The following is a 20792-nucleotide window of genomic DNA, read 5'->3' as shown; positions in this document are numbered from 1 at the left end:
ACAGTGTCTATGGTAGATATACTTATCTCAAAGTTGTGGTATTTTCCCAGCTATATGGAATCTGTTAAGTAGAAAAGAAGAAAATCTCATGTGGGGAGAAAAGTCTAAATAAGTAACATAGCTGGATAATTTCTGCAGCTGAATATTTGAAGCTCATGTTGTTCTTCGTCAGGTTGAAGCCTGCACGGTGTATGCCTGTGTGAGAAGCAATGGGACCCGAATTACAACCGTGGAAGATGAGCCAAAGCAGCTGTCAGCACCCATTATTCACGTAATTGGCTCAAGGTACACTGCTATAGTTGGCTTTCATATATCACAGCTATTGGTGGCTGGAATGGGAGACCGAATGTAAGGTTGTCTTCTCTCAACTCATTAAGGTGCATTGAAGAATTTGGTATACCCTTCTAAAATATTTGTTCGTGACCGTTATTTTTGGTATTGGGAGTTTCTGGCCAAATGAGCGACTGAGAAAATCTCACCCTTGGTTGATTGTACATACCCATTTATTGGTCACTGTGTCGTGATAGTAAAGAAGGCATAAGTGGAACTAGTTAAAAGGAGGAGCTCTAGAGGAATGAAAGTTACCACACTTTACTGTCAGTTAAGAAGAGGAAGATTAATGCTCAAGAAGCATTGCAATGCTGATAATGGAAATTTCGAGTAATTGTGGAAAAAAAAGTCACCCATCACAACAGTAAGAATTAACAAGCTAGGTTAAAAGGCATGCCTATCTGTGTCTTCTTGAAGAACTGTTTGCATTCTGCCTCTCCACTTCTTCCACAATCATGGGCCAAGTTCTTAATTGTAAAAGGAATACCAGGTTTGCAGCCTTCAGAAGCAGCCGAACAGTAACATATACAGAGCTTCTTTGGGAGTTAATATTTTCCAAAAGACAGACTAAAACCACACTTGCCAGCGCATTTATCAAAATTACACCAACAATAAAACGGTTAGCCTCGTGTATGTTATTGTTGGTGTGATTTTATTACCCTCATGATGGAATACGCTCATTAGCAGTGTTTCTTTTGTAGAAACAAGAAGAAATCTTTTTTTCAAATAACAGAAATCTAACATCTGAGCCTTCAGAAATGGCCAGAAGAAAGGATTTGCTCCTCCAGTCTCTTAAAGACTTTTGTTTGCTGTTTATCATTTCTACATTTTGCTTGAATTCAGCATTTGTCTCTGTATAAGGGTGAAATTAAGCTTGTTATTTTTCTGTCACACACACAGATATAGTCAAAGCTTGTTTGATGATAAGAACTCAATTCAGGATCTCATCTTTTGCCCTTGGCTTTAACTTATGTATGCCTTTGTCTGTATTGTCTCTACTGCAAACACTTATGCATGTTTCTGCTATTATGTATAGACTAAATATGTCATAACACATGAATGCAAAAGGATCAAAAATGCCTTCCTATTTTCTAATCTGCTCAGCCAGAAACACACACTGTTTCTACACTGCCTTTTCCTACATGTCATATTATCATCAGCTGTTCTTATATCCCAAAAGAATACTAACCACTGATCGATTGCCCGGACATGTCTGGCTGTGGCCTACACGTGCCCTGGGTAGTTCATTTATTTGCCACGGTGGATTTGCTAGAGTGGAATTTAATCAATAGCTAATTCATTAATTCTGGTCCTCGAGTATGTAGGGATTGTGCAGTATAAAAATGACTGGCTGGCTTCAGCTTTGATTGAAATATGACAAACACTACAGCTGACAGCTTCAGCAGGTGCTGGACTGAATATGAATTTTGCTTATTTATCCTCCATAAAAGAAAAAGCTTGGAAAAAAAAAACAGTTTGTATAGACAAGAGGACATTTTAATACATATCTGCCATCAGACAGAGAAAAAAGGCATTTCTACATTATAGGCTCATGGGATAGATGAAATGTAATACAGATCGTGCAGTTTATTGTCTTTAATTGGAATCATGGCATTTTTTCCACTTCTGAATCAGTTTGGGGGCTATATTATTGATGAGAATGCTGTAGGATAATGTCTTTGTAGCATTCACAAATAATTGTTTTAAAATTTGCCTCAAGGTGTTGCACGACATAAATTATAATTTCACCAACCGACTTCTTAGAAGTCTTTCTGATAGCAACTCCATCCAAACTGTTCTAATGAAGGTTATACCACCAGAGCCATTATAAATACCTTACTTTTCCACCCCTTACAGTTAATAACTCAGCTTCAGGCTGAAACTTGGCACAAAAGGTCGCAGTCCTGGAATGATTATTTTATAATGCCAAACTTCAAATAGAAAATAGTATGGGACCCAATCCTAAAGTCCTAAGTCAGGTTTTGTTTCATTATATTGTTTGTTTAGGTTTTTTGGGGGGTGTACGGAGGAAGGCATCTTTAGGTAAAGATAAGTCCTTTTAAAAGCAAGTATGCATTTTCCTTGAATTAAGACCTCAGGATTTGTCTCTATAGAGGAGTATTTTACTGCACAGATTAGACAGTTCTCTGAGTATTGCATACATGTGGATGCCGATTTAAGTTTTGTGTAGTGGAAGAAGTTCATGTGATGTGTTGGAAAATAGCTGATTTCTTTTAAAATACTTCTCTCACTTTAGTTATTTTTTTAATAGCAGTATTTAGTGGCAGCTTTGTACCTTTCAGAAAATTAAGGTACAATGCAGATGAACCCTGGGAGGAATTCTGTGCTTAAGTGCTTAATTAAAAGGTTGATGCCTTTGAAAACACCACATGGGATTAACGAGGGAAAATCCTTCAGAGCTTCCTGACGAAATAGAGAGCCCTTTGTGCATTTTGGGGAGGGGGGACCAGAAAACCTGGTCAGGGTGTAATAGAAAAGCTCGAATAAGATAAGCCATGGCAGAAAAACTAGGTGAAATCTTTGCTTTGATGTTCACTATCAGGGTGCTTAGGAAGGCTTCTGTATCAGATGCTTTTGGTGGTGGGAATGAGGTGGAGGAACTACGTCAAATTAATATGTTAGTAAGAAAGGTTTTGGAACAAGTGGATAAAACATATAGTAATAAATTGTTGGGATGATGGTATTCACTCGGGAGTTCTAAAGAGCTCAAACATGAAACTGTCAGACTCTTGTGCTGGGTAAAACATCCTTTAAATTGGTCTTGGTATTGGCGGAACAGAAGATGACAATGTGATGCAGATTTCTCCAAAGGGATTTGGGGAACTCAAGTCCAATAAGCCTGCTTCTCCATACTGGGAAAATTGGTGGCAACTACACCACAATGAAGAAAACAGTTCATAGCTGTATAGATGAACAGGAAACATTGGGACAGATTTTTATGAAATGACGTCCAGCCAGTCTATGACCAGCTAACCAGAATTGTCCAGAGGACAGGCAAAACACAAACACAGTATTCTCAAATATGCCTTGTTTTATAGCACTTCCCCCTTTCAAGATAGTGTCCCCGTGGAGGAAACCTCATCACTCTCCCCACTTCAGTGATGAGAAAAACAAGGTACATAAAAATTTCCCGAAGTTTGTAGCAACAATAGAAGCATAATGCCATTTATCAGACTTCCTTGCTGTGTCATACTGCCTCTGTAATTATGTTAGCAGTGTTGTCCATGATACAGCTGGTAGTTAACTGTCATGCAAGAATGCTGAAGCAATTATTCAGTATATGTGATCTCCTGATGAGGAAAGTATTTGATCCACTGGGCATTAATAATAACAGTTGTTTTCCCTATCTTAAGAATATAATGTGAGCCCTGTGATTTTTTTGTGATTTTTTTTTTTATTCCTGCTCTTGAGAGTAAATTGATTCTCAGATTTGACTTGATTTTTCAATTTAACCCTTGTATTTGATGAGACAAACACAGCCTTCGCTCTCAAGATGCAAAAGTGAGGGTATATTCTATTTTTAATCTTCATGGTTAAGCCATTGTTACTGGGTTAAAAAAAGTTCAGAAGGAAATCTGTCCATGAGTCATGGACCCTTGGAGCTGGTGATACTTCAAGCAGGCCAAAACCAGAATTTCCTTTCCAAAGTTGGGCTTATCAGAATGTGTCTGATACCATATCGAAACTCTGAAATACTGATATTTTTCATGAATTTTTAAAAATAATAATTCTACCCAGAAATATGTGAATGAATTGTCTTGACATGCTTGAACTGAAGGGTTTGAGTTAAGTCTGTTGCACCAAAAGTAAATTTATCATGGTGGATTCATTTGATACTTTTTCTATATTCTGGAACTGCTGCAGTGCCTCATGGACATTGTAGTCTGCAGCAGTTCTTTTCTGTGAACCCAATTACTTGCTTAGGCTCCATTTTCTGTGGAAGATGAGCCCTGCTTCAATACATTTGCCACACTGACAACAGTCATGCAGCATCTGAACCACTATAAATTGCACATGCTTGAAATGAAGTTTTCTCTGGGCGGACAAGGACTCTACCTAACATGCCAGAAGTTACACATTCACCTGTGCCTAATCTGTAGAATTTGCAGGTCTGATTCTGAGGTTCAGCCTGTGGGCACTCGCCAGCAGTAGACACAACTCCAGTTTATCTGAGAGGGAGTAACCAGGGATGAAGAGAAAGAGAGGATGGGCAGGCTCCCTAACCACATGCACTGTCGCTGCTACAGCTGGTTGCGAATGAAAATACCCACGGTGTCCCAGTAAATCTGCACCTGCTCCAGAGGGTTCTCAGTTCAGCCTGGGGTGTTAGTCAAGATGGTGAGTGTCAGAAAACTGCAAGGCTCACTCACCTCTTCAGTACCATCAAAACCCTGCTGATTTTTTTTAATTGAGCTGTGTGTTGTCCTTGCTGTGATGCTTTCAAAAGCACCATGATTTTTCATGGGGAGCAAGCATCAGAAGGTGTAGACTTAACTGTAACTGAAACAGTCATAAAATTGTGATGGAGTCTGCTTTTCTGTGAGCGAACACAGTTGTGGCTCTATTAGAGGGTCGTATGGAGTCCTGCCCTTTCAGGAGCACTTCTGTGTATGCTTCCATGCCGCATGATTTATCTGTGCCACTGTGTGTTTGCATGACACCAGGCTGTGTCCACTCCAAATATGTATCTATAAATTGAATAATAATAAAGTGATTGTTACTTAAAAAGGAAAAAATATATACATGTTGAGATTTACAGCAAAGGCAAAACATTCAAATCATTGTATCAGTTATTAGACATAATTTGAGATTATATTTTAGAGAGAAATATGACTTGCAGAACTGCAAAAACTGGCACATTACGTTGAAAAGCTATCGTTGAGGGTCCTAATGAGACTTACAGAAAGCAAATCATTCAAAAATATGGCTAAAAATGCTTTTTTTGCTCCTATGGTCTTTACTGTGCAAAGACTAGGAGAGAGTTGCAATGGTAGTTATATAGTCTGAAGTACTAGCCTTCTTTCCCTTTTCTTTTTACCTTTTTTCTGAAATTTTACAATATATTTTCCTGCTTTTATGTTTTTAAGTCAGGTACTATAACATTACTTAAATGTAGATATGTGTGTGTGTATGTGTGTGTGTTTGCACACATATGATAGAATAGGTAGTGAGTAGAAAATAGCTATATACAGAATATGGAATTAAGTCGTGGTTCAGATGAAGACCTTGGAATAATAATGGTGACTCTATGAGTCACCTGTGAAGTTATTCCTTCATAGGTGACATTAATTCCTGTGCTCCAAATGCTTATTGCTGTGTATATTCATCTGTTTATACCTCAAGGAAATGAAATAATAGTTTGGTTGTTTTAATTCTGTTAAGATGTCAAAGTTTATCGCAGCAGCTGCTGTTTCACTGTAACATTTTCACTTTAAATTAATGCTAATTTATGATGTCACTGGCATTCTGACAGTGGCTGTGTAATTGGGACATGGAGATTAAAAAGAGGTATTTGGAGCATAGTATATACCAGAAAATGTTGTAAATCCTCCTATTGATTTACATGTAGCAAAAGTCATACACTGAAATCTCCTGCTCTCTATCTGAATTAGGAAGTCATGCTGAAAGAAATTGGTGCCATATGTAACTCTGTAGTCCAGAGAGACTATGCAAGAAATGAATCAAGTTTGAATTTGAAATATCCATGTAAACAGGTACATCTGAAAATATGCATGCAAGAGGAGCATATTTCTGTTTCTAATGTCAATTTTGAGATCTTTGATTAAAAAAAAAGGAAATTTGTAATGCTAAGTGCGATTTTGGAGCCCACACCTGCACATTTTGCAGGCATGACAGGCATACTACAATTTAACACGATTTTTTCCCTTGAGATACTTCCTTTCTTAAACTGAGGATGGTCTGATATCAAACCTGAAATCAAAAACAGTATAAACAGTATTTTGTTCTGATTTTGACGGTCTTGTGGGGGCTGCTGCGGTCATACCTTTCTGCTCAGAGTCTGAAGTCTTGAGTCTTACTCGTGATAAAGACTTGCATTTTTCACTTCCAATTTGGTGTCAATAAAAATATTTATGCACAGAAGAGAACTAGTGCTTATTGATGCTACAGTAAAACTAAACTTTTAAAATGTAGCAATTTTATATTACTTTGAAAAAAAGATTCATTTAAATATTTTTCGAAAGAATCAAAAGTATTTGACTCTGGGCTGAGGAGATCAGTGTGTGTACCTGCCAGAGGTGTTTGCGCTTGTGTAGTTCAAGTAGCTAAATGAGCTGTTGTTACTTTCTGTTAATTTCATATTGAAGAAGAAATTTCAGACCAACGTGTATTTTTCATAGAATTTTTTAAAAGCAGGGAAAAGGCAAGATGAATGCAAATATGTTCAAAATTGTGACTGGGTGCAATGGGAGTAACCTGCACTGGCTACAGCTGACAGGGCAGGGGATGGTCCTTTGCAACCCCTCCCTGTCCAGGCTCGTATCTGAGGTTGGAATGGCCCCCTTCAGCCTTCAGGGTAGTGCATGTACATCTCTGCTGTGGCACCAAGAAAGTGTCCTGAATCCTTTTCCCTACCACCGAACTGAGATGAGTGAAATGCTAGCCACCTTTTGTGTGATATTCAAAGATTTTGATTGCTCGCATGATTCATTTTCCCAGACTATTGCCAAATATTGATACTGTTTTCAAATACTTGGAAGAAGCTAATAGAACTGCCATCCAGAAGAGGATTTTGGACACTTCAAAATATTTCATGTTATATGGACAGTATAAAATGGAACCATTATAGGCTAGTACTTTCATGTAAGTATCAGTAGAAACATAAATACCAATGTTACTTTAAATAATTTAACAGATGTTAATTTTGTGCTTAATGTAGATCTCTTCAAATCAGCTGGGCATCACCAGGACAGCCAAATGGCATTATCCTGGGATACAATCTCTTACGTAAAGCGTGGCGGACGTGTACCCCAGCAAAGACCCCAAGGAGCAACAAAAGTGATAGAACATGCATCTCCCTTGAATGTAAAAGGCATGAAAATATCTGTGGAGAAGAGTGCTATCATCCAGAGTTGAAGGTACATGTGTATTCTTAAGAAAGAAATGTAATGAAAAAATCATACTTTTAGGAATGAGTATGTAAACCAAACCTCTTTAGTCATGAGAGGAAGGGAAGTGGAGGGTTCTGCATCTTTGATGTTTTAAGATCAAGGCTCTGATGCGTTTCTGGAAACATTTTAAAATCAAATTGGTTGTCTGAGCTCGATATATGGATAGCTGTGTGAAAATCTCTAGCAGTGTACATAGAAGTCTGCTGATGACAAGTGATTCTCTTGTCTTAAGTCTGTAGTTGGTGACTATTTCTCCTTTCAGAAGAAGTGCCCTCATGAACTGGTTAGCATTTATGAATGTGTTTTACATTAACAATTTGATTTGGAGAAATAGTACAATTTTGAAGCCAATCCACAGATCATCTTCGTTTACTACAGGCTGGTTCAGTCTAAAAGTGGTTTTAATACAGGCAAACTAAATCCCTTTCAGAGGAGGCCTGAACCTCTGCTTTAAAAACACTCCAAATGTGCTCCAGCTCTGGATGGGGGACAGGAGGTTCCAAACCAGGCTGTGGGCCACCTCCCCACAAACCTCACAAGCATGTATCCCGAGTTTCTTCCCTTCAGAAAGCTTTGATCCACATGCGTAGTGCAGACATTCAGCCCAGAGAATCAGGCTGAATCTAATCCAGACTGCATCTCACAAACGACATATAATGGAAATATGATGTCAGTACCAGCTTTTTGGATCTACTCATCCAATCCCATTCTGTGAAATTTCTTGGTGGGTATATATTTATATAGGATTTGGTATGGTTTTTTGTGTCCTACTTGGAACAATCAGTTTTGCTTATCTGTGTGCCACAGATCAGACACTGTAAACTACTAAAGGAGATTCTTTGTCAGCTCAAATATTCAGATAACTACTTAGGGAGTATGCGATGGTAGTTCATATGGTTCCATTGGCATAGAGTGATCACAATGGACCACAAAAAGGCCATAGGAAAGTTTCTAGGTGTATGCAGAATTTCAAAAACACCAGTAAAACTCTAAAGCTTCTCCCCGAGTGAGGAATCATTCCTCAAAACCTTCATGGCAAATAGTGGTTATTAGAATGATTAGCTTTTTTTTCAATTTTTCCTTTATTGAGTGACTAGATTCTGCTGTACAGAAAATCTATTTAGAATCAGCTACAAGTGGGTGGTTGTTACATGACAATGATGAGCAGCTCTGAATGGGATCCATTGTGATTTGTCAGATGTGGTTTTAAATTATGGCCATTTTCAGGTTAATCTTCACATTAGTTCCTGTTTAGGAGTAGGATCAATAGCATAGTAGGAGTCTGTAATGGTTTTTATTGACAAATGAGGTAGAAAACTCTGAGTTTGAAGGTAAGATTTAATGTAATGAAATAGTGTCCCTATTTGTCAAAAGCATCATCACATGCTCAGTGACTAAAGCAAACAATATATATTCACAAGACTCCCTGTCAGACAAGACAGTAATTAAGGAAGTGAGTTATTTGAGGGGTTCAGATCAAAATATAAATTATTCCAGCTGACACAGCTTTAGCTTTGGGGTTGCCTTGAAAGCAATACTATACACATGTATTTCTGAAACCTTGCAGGTGAATTATGGGCAGTCTTTTGTTCTAAAAAGTAAATATACTTTTTCCGGGGGTTTGGCTTAGTGGATGTTTTTGCAGACCTCTTGGCCTGTGGATGAGTTAAACTTGTATTACATTAATTTTAGAGGGTTTTTTCCCCTCCATTTTTACTTATTTAGTCTTTGTGCAAGTTTATGGTAACTTTGAGCTTGGAGAGTGTCCATTTATTTTTATAGCCTCCTGACTTTTTTAAAATTAATTTTGCATTTTTTTTAAAGTACTCTTCTCTATAATCTATGAACATTTCACAAACTTTAATTTCAGCCTTTTTACTACCCTTTGTTGTAACGGGGTATTATTATACTCATATAACAGTAAGGAAATAGCAACAGAGTCATTTATCTGTTTGTTCTTTACACCTGGTAGTCAGAGACTATGATTAGGAGTGGGTCCTATTTGGTTAGATAATGAACATATAATAAATACCTAGAAAGTCCACAGGAAACTGAAGGAAGCGCACATACATAAAATGACATAGAAGTAATTTTTGTAGGTGACTTGATCAAAATTCCTCTCCTGATGCTTCATCTGGTTTACTGTGTGGACCTACTGGACATATTTAGGAAAATAAGATGGTATCTCTCTAAATAGATGGTGTTTTACCAGTGTTTTTGATTTTGTTTTTCAGTTGTGTGTGTTTACTGTGAATTGTTAGCCAAGGAGACTGAAGTCCTTTGTTTTTCTACTGAACAGATGTGGCAGCATCTTTCTAATCCACCAGTATGGCTCAATTCTGACCTGTAAAGATGACATTCTGTAGCAGGGAGGATAATACTGCTGCAAGCCTACATTATTCTTGCTTTTCCTCTAGAGACTGCCAAGAAGTTACTGCTAGCTTTAGCTGTTACAGTGCATTTTGTGATTGGAACTTGTCCTTTGGGAATGGCTGGTTTGAAGCCATTCAGACCACATGCATATCACAACTGCTGCATCTCCTCTACTAAATGAAGAGCTCTGTCCCATTTCTGAGACCTAAGATTCCATTAGAACAGAGTAAATATAATGGGTAAACCTAGCAGACTGCCGTTTCTCTGTTTCTTTCTCTTTCATGTATAGTGTTCTATAAGGCATAGTAATTATAAAAATGCTTGTTATTCATTTAACCTGTTCTACAACTTGTTTACATATGTAAATATCTTTCCACATAGATGGTCTTTTCACACATATCAAATTTGATGATGGACTAGTCAGAGAATGCATATAAAGCGTGTGTACATTGTTTGGATAGACAAACAGGTTGGGGAGTCCTCAAAAAGGAGACTGACATTTTGCTCAGTTTATTTATTGCACCTTGTATACAAGACACAGTGGATCTTATTTCCCTCTTACAATTTCCATGAATTCAAAAGCATCAAGTGAGGAGAACTAGGCCATTTATACAAAAAAATAATTTGGGGGTCCGTTTGGGGTTATTTATTGAGATTTCCTTATGGGTTTATGGGTGACACTTGGCAGCATCAGGGCACTGCAGCAAGGGAAGGATTTGTTATCATGTCTTATCTACATGATAGATCACCAAAATACATTTCCCTCCATCCATACAAATTTAAGTGTTTTAGTAGAAGGAATACAAGGTTGTGTTTTCACTGTGCAGCAGAGTGGGATGCAGAGACTCTTGAGCTAACATTGGCTGAATTAGCTCCAGCTAACTAAGTAGCATAGTTTTGTCAGAAAGGCAGCACTAATTGGCCTGGGTGCAGAGCTGCACTAGTATATGTATGCTGCATTTGAGATCCAAAAGTATCTCTGCATAGCACTGTGCTGTGTAAACAAACCAACTTGTTCAGAGCTATCTTGGGAATCTCTAAAAGAGCAAGTGACCTTTTCACTACAAGGGAGATGTGCACATGCACATTCATGGACTTGTGTAGGCCTAATATTAAGCCTAATGAAGCCCAGAAAAGATTCTCACTGTTTTAAATAGGCTTTGGATCAGATTCTTACTTCTTGGTTCTAGCTGTTTTCTGGTGCTCTGGTTCAACGTTATGAATCTTTGTTTTTATAACTAAATTTAATGAAACACTGTGGCTGGTATCCTTGGGTGAATTTATAATTCCTGAATGCAGAAAAAGTTTGGGAAGTTTTTTGCCTATAATTTTGCATAACATCTGAGATTACAGTCCCCTGATGAATTTTGTTGGCCATCAGGAGGGTCCCTATGTCATATGACTACCTTTTTCAGTAACAGGTGTGTGCTGCATGGGTTTTTCCAAGCTGCCAAACCTCAGCCTTTTCTTAGCTGTTTTTAGTGAGGTGCAATCCATAATTCTATTCATATGTGAAACTGCAAAGCAAACATCAGCTTACAGAATGCACTGCAAGATCTAATAGAGATGTACTTCAATTAACAATAGGATGCACCCAAGCTTCCCCCATCAGGGAGGATAATCTGAGTACCGATGTTGAAAGCATTCTTTCATTATCTATGTAGCTACTAACCTGTCCTTCTGTTGTTACTGGGATCCTGAGATGAGCTCTGAAAATAATAAGACTGATACAGGAAAAATAATTAAACTGTTAAATGTAATTAAAATAGTGGCATAAAGGCTAATAATTTCAGTACACAATGGCTCATGGGTATAAACATGAACAGTAAAATACAGTAGTATCAGCATACAGTTCAGTGCCTCTAAGGGTCCTGATTTAAAGTATTAATACAGCTTGAGTACTTTTTGTTTTCAGTAGCAACAAGTTACGTAAATCTGCAGTTAATGAATTAATCAAATATAACCCTGACATTGCTAGGAAGTACAGGCTTAATACTTTGCTCATCAGGTTTAACCTGTGCCATTTGTTAAAAGTACCAGCAGGACTCATTTCTTTAAGGATAGGAGGAGCAAAACCATGACTTTAAATTTAGCTTTACAAATGTGGTTTTCAGGAGTGAAAGCTAACACATCTAGACATTAATGAAGGATATTCCATCAATATTTATGTGAGATTTGCTATTAATGCTAGCAGTATTGTGCAAAGTCTTTTCAAGTTCTTTCAGGCTTAGAGAACCTCTAAAAGATAACATTTCAGGTATAGTGTGTTGTAACACACCTGAAAAACATGAAATGAAACTTCTTTTATTAATACAATGTGTAGAGATTTAAGAGAATAACAGTGATTTCTGCTTGTGGATTTTTGATCTAAGGCTGTACTAATTACTAAACGAGAGCAGCAGTTTGAGAAAAGGAATGGGAGAATAAGGATATTTATGAAAAAAGAGGCAGAATTTTATATAGATGTTGGGATAATTTAAGTAAAAAAGAATGATTCTTGCTAATTTAGAATATTCCCTCTCACATGAGAACATGACGGGTCAATCATTACTCTGGTGTTTGCTCCACAGGCAGAAATTTTTAATGAACTCTAGTAGCTAATAGGAATTCCTTAGAGTGTTTTGTGAATTGCTATTTCACAAAGTGGCTCTGGCAGCAAGCGTTTGACAAGAAGGATAAACATGGCTGCCTAGCACATCTGTTTATTTGAGTAAATCAGTCCTAGCTCAACTGCCATGTGTCCATAAGGCCAGATAATGTCCTTCAGCAAAGTCTTCAGCAAGCAGACGGATCAGGGATGACACAATTTTAATTAAAAAAGGGTTGCATAGATTAAGTTCAAAGTATTTTTAAAAATTGTTTTAAAAAACTGTGTAATCCTGCCTTCCAGATTAGGTATCTAGCTATTTTGCGCTGGTGTCATGGCTAGCTGGGCCTTTCTCAGGTATCCTAGTTAGCCTTTATCCTTTCCAGTCCCTGTGCTCCTGGGTCACCATCCCTTTGTGTGAATGGTAGGATAACTACAGGATTGATTTGTGAATAACTCAGCCTACAAATATTTTTAAGGGTTCCCATGGTAGGTAAGGATAAGTCTTCTGCGTCATTTCCGCAGATAATAAAGACCTGGTTAGCAAGCATATGTCATTCTCTGTGCTAGGGCGCGATTTCAGGCCTGCTTAAAATGTTGGTGTCGCTGTATCTGATCACTGCAAGGATTCTGCTTCCACGTACAGAGTTACAGTGGAACACCCAGTTTGGACTGTCACTTTTAGATCTAAGAGGATGAGATAATAATAACCTTTTAGCCACTATAACTTTCAATCTATCTGCTTTTCTTCTTTGTCTATGACATAATTTTAGCATTACTTGAATGCATTTTATTTTATGGATTGATAATGCAGAATCCTTGGGCTGAATATCAATGCAGACAGTAACTGTCTTTAGAGGACTGCCAAAAAAGTGTTATTTCACAATTTACAGCTGACTGCAGAGGATGTTATGGAGCTACATAATAATAGCACCAACTATATCAATCGGTAATGCCAGATGAGAGCCTGAATGTGCTTTAGAGCTCACTGGACCTCTTTTTGGAAGCTGTCTTTGGGGTCTTAAGAAATACTCAGGATTTTAAATGATTTTTAACAAGGAAAACTAACTGATGAAGCTGTTGGAACATAGCTTGGTGTTCAGCTGATGATTTTTTTGAGGAAATTCAGGAGGAAACGAGGAGACATTAGCGATAATGCATTCTTACAAATAATTTTCTGATCAAAATGCTTTACAGTAAGTAATAAAATGGCCCTCCCAGTGGTTGTGTGAAATATGCAGAGCAGTGGTTTCTGTGCAGGATTGACAAGAGAAGAGGCATTTCTTAAAACTGGAAATATCCCATAGAAAATAAAATGGCTACCTAAGCATTTGAGCCTGGGTAATGCAAAGATGTGCAGGGTTTTTTTTTTTATCTGTATAGAGCGGGAAGACTGTTCAGGTGAAATTTGGATGGTGTCCAAGAAGGATGGTGAAAAGAAGGAAACAGGATGGGAATGACGGATGAGATCCATGAAAAGGAGCAGAGAAATTGAGTTAGACAAATCACAGAGGGAGGCACAATCCCAAAGAGCACACAAATTGGGACCAAGAATGTGTAAGGAATGTGTCTTTGGCCTCTTTTGTGAAGGTAGATAGGGTATTTACTGTGTCTGGTGTCTTGAGCTAAGCATACATTAAAAGAGCAGAGGACATTCTTTAGAAGTATCAAGAGTTATTGCTAGATGTAGTTTACTCTGAGGACACTGGCACAATACTACTTGATCTGATATCGTCAAAAATGCCTTTAAATGACTTGAAAGTGTAGAGAGATGAGGTAATCTAGGTACTTTGGGGCCAATTGTAAATTAAGAAAAAAATCAGCCTGGAGTATGTGCCAGTCATTACAAAAAAAAAAAAAAAAAAAAAAAAAAAAAAAAAAACCTAAAGATAGGAGGCAGAGAAGAGGTACAAAGCTGAGTTTTATTTGACATCTTAACTAATGATCTGGAAGAAAGAACCAGTGGGTTAATTAAATTCATAGATTGGATTATATTACCAGTGATGAGGTGGACAGCAAAATAATATAATGGGATCTACAGAGATTCAAATTCTTGAACAGAAAATGACAAAATTCAACTAGGTCAGTTGACTAAAACACAGATGCTGAATGAGAAAGTGTGCTGGCAAGCAGAAAGCTGGGTGACAATTCAAAGCATGTAAGGTTATAAAACGTCAAAATACAATGAGGAGACAAGAATACCTTCTGCCCCGCCTTATAATAATTTGGGGCTATATGTGCCAAATGGTAACTTCAGAAACCAAATCCTCCCAAGGGTGATTGAGTAAAGGCCATTCAAAAGGGAACAAAACAAAGCGTGATGTATTGATGTAGCTGTCAGAAGGCATTTGTTAATGATTTCACAAAATTAATAAACATTTTTTCTTGTATGTATACATTTATGTTAATATTCTAAATGTAATATGTATTACATTTAGGATTTCTTATTGTCACCCTATGTAGTTCTTTACTTTTCATGTATCAGTCCATGTCCTGAGCCTAGGTAAATAAAAGATCCTTCTAGAGGGATACTTCCTTCCTCATTCTGCTGCTAAGATGACCTGAACATGGTTAAAAGAGAACATGGTTAAAATAAAGGCAGGAAGTGCTCTGCGTCAAAAGAAAACAGAGGAGCAACTCTGCTTAAGTATTTGTGCTGTACTACCAACTGCGTTTTCCATCTAGCTGTAAGAAGCATCCTTCTAGCTAATAAGTTGCACTGACTGCAGGTTCTGAGGTTACCCTTTACAATGATTCTAGTGACTGTTCTGTATGATTTGTTATGTATACAGTGTGTCACTCTATCTGCACAGGCGTAAGTATACAAAAAATTATTTGATTGTTCAAGCATATAATTTTCTCGACAGCACCTGGAAAGAAGTCTACGGTTAAAAGGCCTTTTCAAAATTCATTTCCATGTAAATTTTATTTAGAAAAAAAAATCCTTATATAAATGGTATTCTCTTGAGATCACATTGTCTGAAGAACTGTGGTCATAAATAAGTGATCATGTGTTATAAGAAGACAATTCCACTTATTTTAATGGAAAAGAAGACCCAAGAGCTCATATTGGGAAATCCTGTTTTTCTTATTTGTAAGGGATTCAGATGACATGTCTCATCATAAATGGCTAAATAAATAAATAAAAAGAATTGGAGAAAAAAAGATAGGGTGAGGGTGGATTATATCTATATATTGCAATATATTCAACATTGAGAAACTCAAACAGCCTGCAAGGCATATGAAGATGATTCATATTAATGGACTATTTTATTAAGGTGCAGTATGGTTGAAGACCACAAAATAGCAGCATTCTGTCAGATGTACAGTAGTTTATTGAAGTCTAATAGTGCTGGAGGGCACAGGATTTTAGCCATGTTACATCTTATTTGTCTGCAATCATATTAGTATCAGTACTACGATGTATTGTACATGTTTTTCATGTACATTCTTTTGTCAGTGAAAACATTATGTTCCATTTAACAGATATCACCTTACTGATTTTTATAAACTACTTTTAGGTGTGTTGTAAAGGGATTCTGCATGATAGTAAACCTGGCTTCCAGTGCTGCGAGGAGAAGTACACTCCATTTATTCTTAATTCATCAGGGGTTTGCTGTGGTGGTCAAATACATGCTGTGCAACCAAAGCATCGATGCTGTGGTGGTTATTACACTAGGGTATTAGCAGGTAAGTGGCAACTTCTTTCCAGTGCTTGAAAGAAACAAAACAACAAAGTTAGTGTATCTGTTAAACCAAAGAGAGTGAATACATAGCAATAAATGTGAGATTTATCAATATTTCTAGATGTCTTCTAGACTTGTGCTCAGTGGGATAAGCAAAGAGAATTGCACTGACTTTGTCTCCTAAGCACAGCACACTCCATTTATACAAAAAAGGCTTAATTGATAAAACCTGATGATTGCGTCATTTCCCAGAGAACTAATTTATGCCAAACAATACTTAATTGCAGTAACTGCTGCATAATGGGGAGGGCAGTTCTGCTTAATAGAAACACCATCAGGCAATTTAGTGGTGCAGTTTAGTTCTCTGCTTGACTTGACCCCATGTGATTTTCCCTAACCATTTCTTTTACGGAACAGTTGTTAGTATTTGGGGATGATATTAGAGATTACTTCACTTCTACTTGTCTGTGCATGTTCTGCTGTTTGTTTCTACCCACTTTACAGATCAAACAAAGTATCTCACATATATCATCTTTGATGGAAATTTATCCTTGTCTTAAGGCTGAGAGTAGCCTCTCTTGTTCTCAGGACAGTTTAGGAACTTGCCAAAACTGCGCTTCTGTTCTGTTGTCCAGAGTTTGGTTTTCTTATTTGTTGGTCGTTTTTTGACAGGGAGAGAGGAAGAAAAGGGGGAGGAGAGTCCTTTCAGGGGGCAGTGTTCAGAGCATATATCTCTTTGTAGGCAATTGTCAGGTCAAGAGCTAAAATGCTTCCATTACTCATGAGTTGGCACACGTTCCCTAGGCTCAGAAATACTTGACTTTTTGCCAATGCATTCAGCACATCCCAAGTTCTGATCCCTTGAAAAGTAATTCATATATCACAATATTAGAATGCCTTCCATGATGTCATCAGAAAAATGCTATCACATGGAAGAACCAGACAAGAGTTTTTTGCTGGCCTCATTAATCTCAATATACCGAAACGGAAAGATTATACTGTGACCTCTGTCCCCATCCAGTGGTCTATGTTAACTAGCTTTATGTTGTTTACATCAAGAAAGAAAAGTACAGTGAAACAAAATGTCTTATGTATGAAAGTAGTTCCTGTTCAGTCAGCAGTCTAAAAGCAGGAGACATTGAATATTTGAGCACGGTTTTAAACTTTTTTTTTCTAAGTATACTTACTGCATTCTCTTCTTTCCCTTCTCTAAAGGGCAGCAACATGAACAATATTGGTCACTTTTTTCTTTTTTATTTTTATAAATACGCTAATAACCTCAAGCTAAATGTTAATGTGGGTCATTCTTTGATAAGGATAACAATTAACTGGCAAGACTGCATGGTAGTTTTCAGAGAGAGAACATTTTCAAGCCTAGCTTGGAATGGATCCCATTTTGAGAGGTTAATGAGAAGGTTACCGATCCTTTGTGTCTTATGTATAATAGTTCTTTAAAAAAACAGTTTTATTTCCAATAGATGTAAGCTACATTCTGTGTTTTAATATTTTTTCTGTGTAGTAACTAAATTAGATTCTGAGGAATGCAGGAAAATATGATGAAGAATCTAAACAGATTTTATCTATTATATTCTAAAAATTCATTCTCATCTTTTTTTGTTTATTATTGACTTTATTTGATAAAGTTATTTATACAGGAAACTCTCTAAGCATACATATTTCCCAGATGTTGTTTGGCCAGCTTGATAGCTCTAGATGTACAGAAGCACACTATGCTGAAGGCAAGAAGATTACAAATTAGGAAGGCAGGAATCTCAGTTTCTGAAACACTAGTGCAGGAAGAAGTGCAAACATACATCCCAGAACTAAGATGGGAGGACAGATTCTTAAGGCAGAGCAAGCAAATATTGCTACTATGACCTGGGCACCTCCTTGACAAGGAATTTGGGGGGAGGGAAAATAGTTTTCTCTCTTGTATGTTACAATTGCATCACATATTTGTATCTGACAAAAGCTGCATCAGGTTTAGGGCTGCCCATTTGGAATTTCCAAACTTTCAGAGGAAAAGATCTTGAGATATTACATTCACCATGAAAAATGAATTTGAAAAATCAAAACACATTTCTTCAATAAACCACCAGGAATCCAAATATTGTAATCATCACCACTAAAAACAATAACTCTTCCCTTACTCTTCCAAGTCTTGCATCACCGATGTCTTGAGCCAGAGAAAACCTTCCAACAGAGAAAGCTAATATAATCACTTAGCTCTTAGAACACTTGTTCAGATTAAGTGCAGACAGTAGTGAATGAAAATTATTGCCATTTACCATCAGTTTTGTTTCCACTGTAAAACAAATAATCAGTATCCACTCTGTTCATAGCACACAGTTTATCCCACCATGGCCCACCATTATAATGTCAGTCTAATTGACAGTTTTGCCTTATGGCCTTGTCCTGCAAAGACATTCTCTTGCTTAAGTAGCAACCAGCTGCACTGAACTTGATGGTGTTGTTTAATGTTTAGAGTTAGCTCAATCCTTAAGTTCTTTGGGAGCTGAAGGCCTGGATGACACTGAAAAACCCCTTCAGCAAGATGAATCAGTCCTTCAAAACAAGTTTGGACTGACTTTTGAGAGGCAAGGAAATTTTTGCTGAGAATAAATAGACTGTTCTGTTAATCATAGCAAGAATGAACTCTCTTTACTATGTAGCTGCCTATACTTACAAGTTTACTGCTGTATAATTACTATATTTACAAACATAATTTTTCTTACTCTTCTCAATTTGCCTTTGTCATGCTTGCATTTTGATGTCTTACAGAGTCTTAGCCCTGAATTCATGAATGCATGTTTCTTTAATTATTATTATGAATAAATATATAATTGTATAGCATTCTAAAGTACCAGGTGATTCCATGCTTTCATGTGGAACATTTTGTACATGACGTTACTGGTGTGCAACCCCAGACTAATATTTGTTGCCATCAGCTGAAAGCCTTTCATGCATTTCAAGAGCTGTATATGCATAAAATCTTTAATTTTGTTCTTAAATTGACAGGAGAAGTATGTTGCCCTAATGAAGAGCAAAACAGAGTTTCAGTTGGAATTGGTGACTCTTGCTGCCAGGGAATGCCTTACTCCACATCAGGGAATCAAATCTGCTGTGGTGGATCACTCCATGACAGTTTTAATCAGCAGTGCTGTGGTGGAGAAGTGATAAGTACAGACTTGATTTGTTGTGGTGACGAAGAAAAGGGGACTGTGTACAGACCTCTCACAGGTAAACTCTTAAGTTCTCAAGAAAAAAAAGGGTTTTCATCTTTCTAGATCTCTTGTAACATTAGCCATTCAGTGGTGACACACTCATACTTAAGGTGATTATGCCAATTCTGTTAAAGTGATGTTGAGCTTTACTCAGCCATTCTGGTGGACTCCAAAATAGTGAGCTTATGATAACCCGTCTTTTTTGCCTTCATCAAAAAGCTGGGGGGTCTGGAGATGCTCCAGAAAATACAAGAGACGTGCACTGTCTTCCATTATTGCAGTCAAGAAATAGGACTAGTCTCCTCTTAAAGACTAGTGTTGAAATTAAAGTTAGCCACCTTGTGCCCCAGTGCTTCCCAGTATAAGGATTTTCCATTGGCTCTGCAGATACTTGGTTAGTCACCTAGGAATTTAAGATGACGGTGTTATTTGGTGGGACATGTCCCTCACGTGTGCATCTACACAGAGGTAAAATACAGTATAACACACTGCTATTTAAAAATAACAAAAATTACTACCTAGCGCTAGTCATCTGTTCATCTGGTGTCTCCCATTCACATGTTAACCTCTCGCACATCATAGGAAATCTCTCAGAGGCATGATATGAACCTTATTTTCTTGCAAGGCACTGTGTGAGTAGCTGGTGAAAGAGACTGGCAGTATCATTACAAACCCTATTCAGGTATTTTCATATGTACTTTCTTTCCACAGTTTTTACAGAAATTATATACCATTAGCCTTAGGCTTTCTCAACCTGACAAAAAGACTTCAACAACAATTGCAATCAGGAAGGGAAGCCCAATTCCTAAACATGGAAATAACGAACGTTTAGTACCCAGTTCTACCTTGTCTCCTAAGATTTGTGATGCAGTGCTTTTGCTATGGGCGTGTCTGTTTGACCATCTAGCTGTATAACTAATTTAGCTATCCAGAGGCTGGATACTCCTTTTCCCCAAAATTAGCTCTTTCTTCAGCTTATTTTTTGTATTCACTGGCTCCTTCAGCCACTGTGATTTTAGAAGTACCATAGTTTTGTGTTGACTGTCAGAAAGGGCTGAACTAAATATCACTACAATGTTTTCTGTGGTTTCTCTGCCACCTTTCCCTTACAGGGGTGCATCACGGAGCGTATTCTGTGAGCCACACAGCTTTCATGATTTTAGCTCCCCCTCACCCTGATCCCTGACTGCCTCTGATCCACAGCACCTACGCAGGTCTCACGATATGAGCTCTGAGCAAGGCCCTCTTGCATAGCAGTGCATTGTATGGCTGCCACAAGGCAGGGCTGGCTCATAAAACATCTCTTTATGTACTTTATTACTTAAACTCTTTTATTTGCCTGCAGGAGCCCTTTAACAAAATCACATTGAATTGACTTTCTCACACCAAATCAAATCTCCCTGGTCCCAGTTCAGTTGTCTTTGTCAATATGTATTTTATA

The 20792-nt window shown here is 37.5% G+C and overlaps 1 protein-coding gene across 1 annotated transcript in view; it reads left to right on the top strand.

Annotated features, from left to right (window-relative positions):
- Positions 1 to 20792, top strand: part of USH2A (usherin) — a 407004-nt gene that overhangs the window by 293139 nt on the left and 93073 nt on the right. The window contains exons 46-49 of the mRNA XM_064509686.1: positions 173 to 285; positions 7250 to 7448; positions 15963 to 16131; positions 19146 to 19367. Of these exons, the coding sequence (XP_064365756.1) occupies positions 173 to 285; positions 7250 to 7448; positions 15963 to 16131; positions 19146 to 19367 (703 nt within the window). The remainder of the gene's footprint in view (positions 1 to 172; positions 286 to 7249; positions 7449 to 15962; positions 16132 to 19145; positions 19368 to 20792) is intronic.

This window comes from Dromaius novaehollandiae, chromosome 3 (genome assembly GCF_036370855.1).
Source record: "Dromaius novaehollandiae isolate bDroNov1 chromosome 3, bDroNov1.hap1, whole genome shotgun sequence".
Taxonomy (NCBI): domain Eukaryota; kingdom Metazoa; phylum Chordata; class Aves; order Casuariiformes; family Dromaiidae; genus Dromaius; species Dromaius novaehollandiae.
This window is presented reverse-complemented; position numbering and strand designations above follow the sequence as displayed.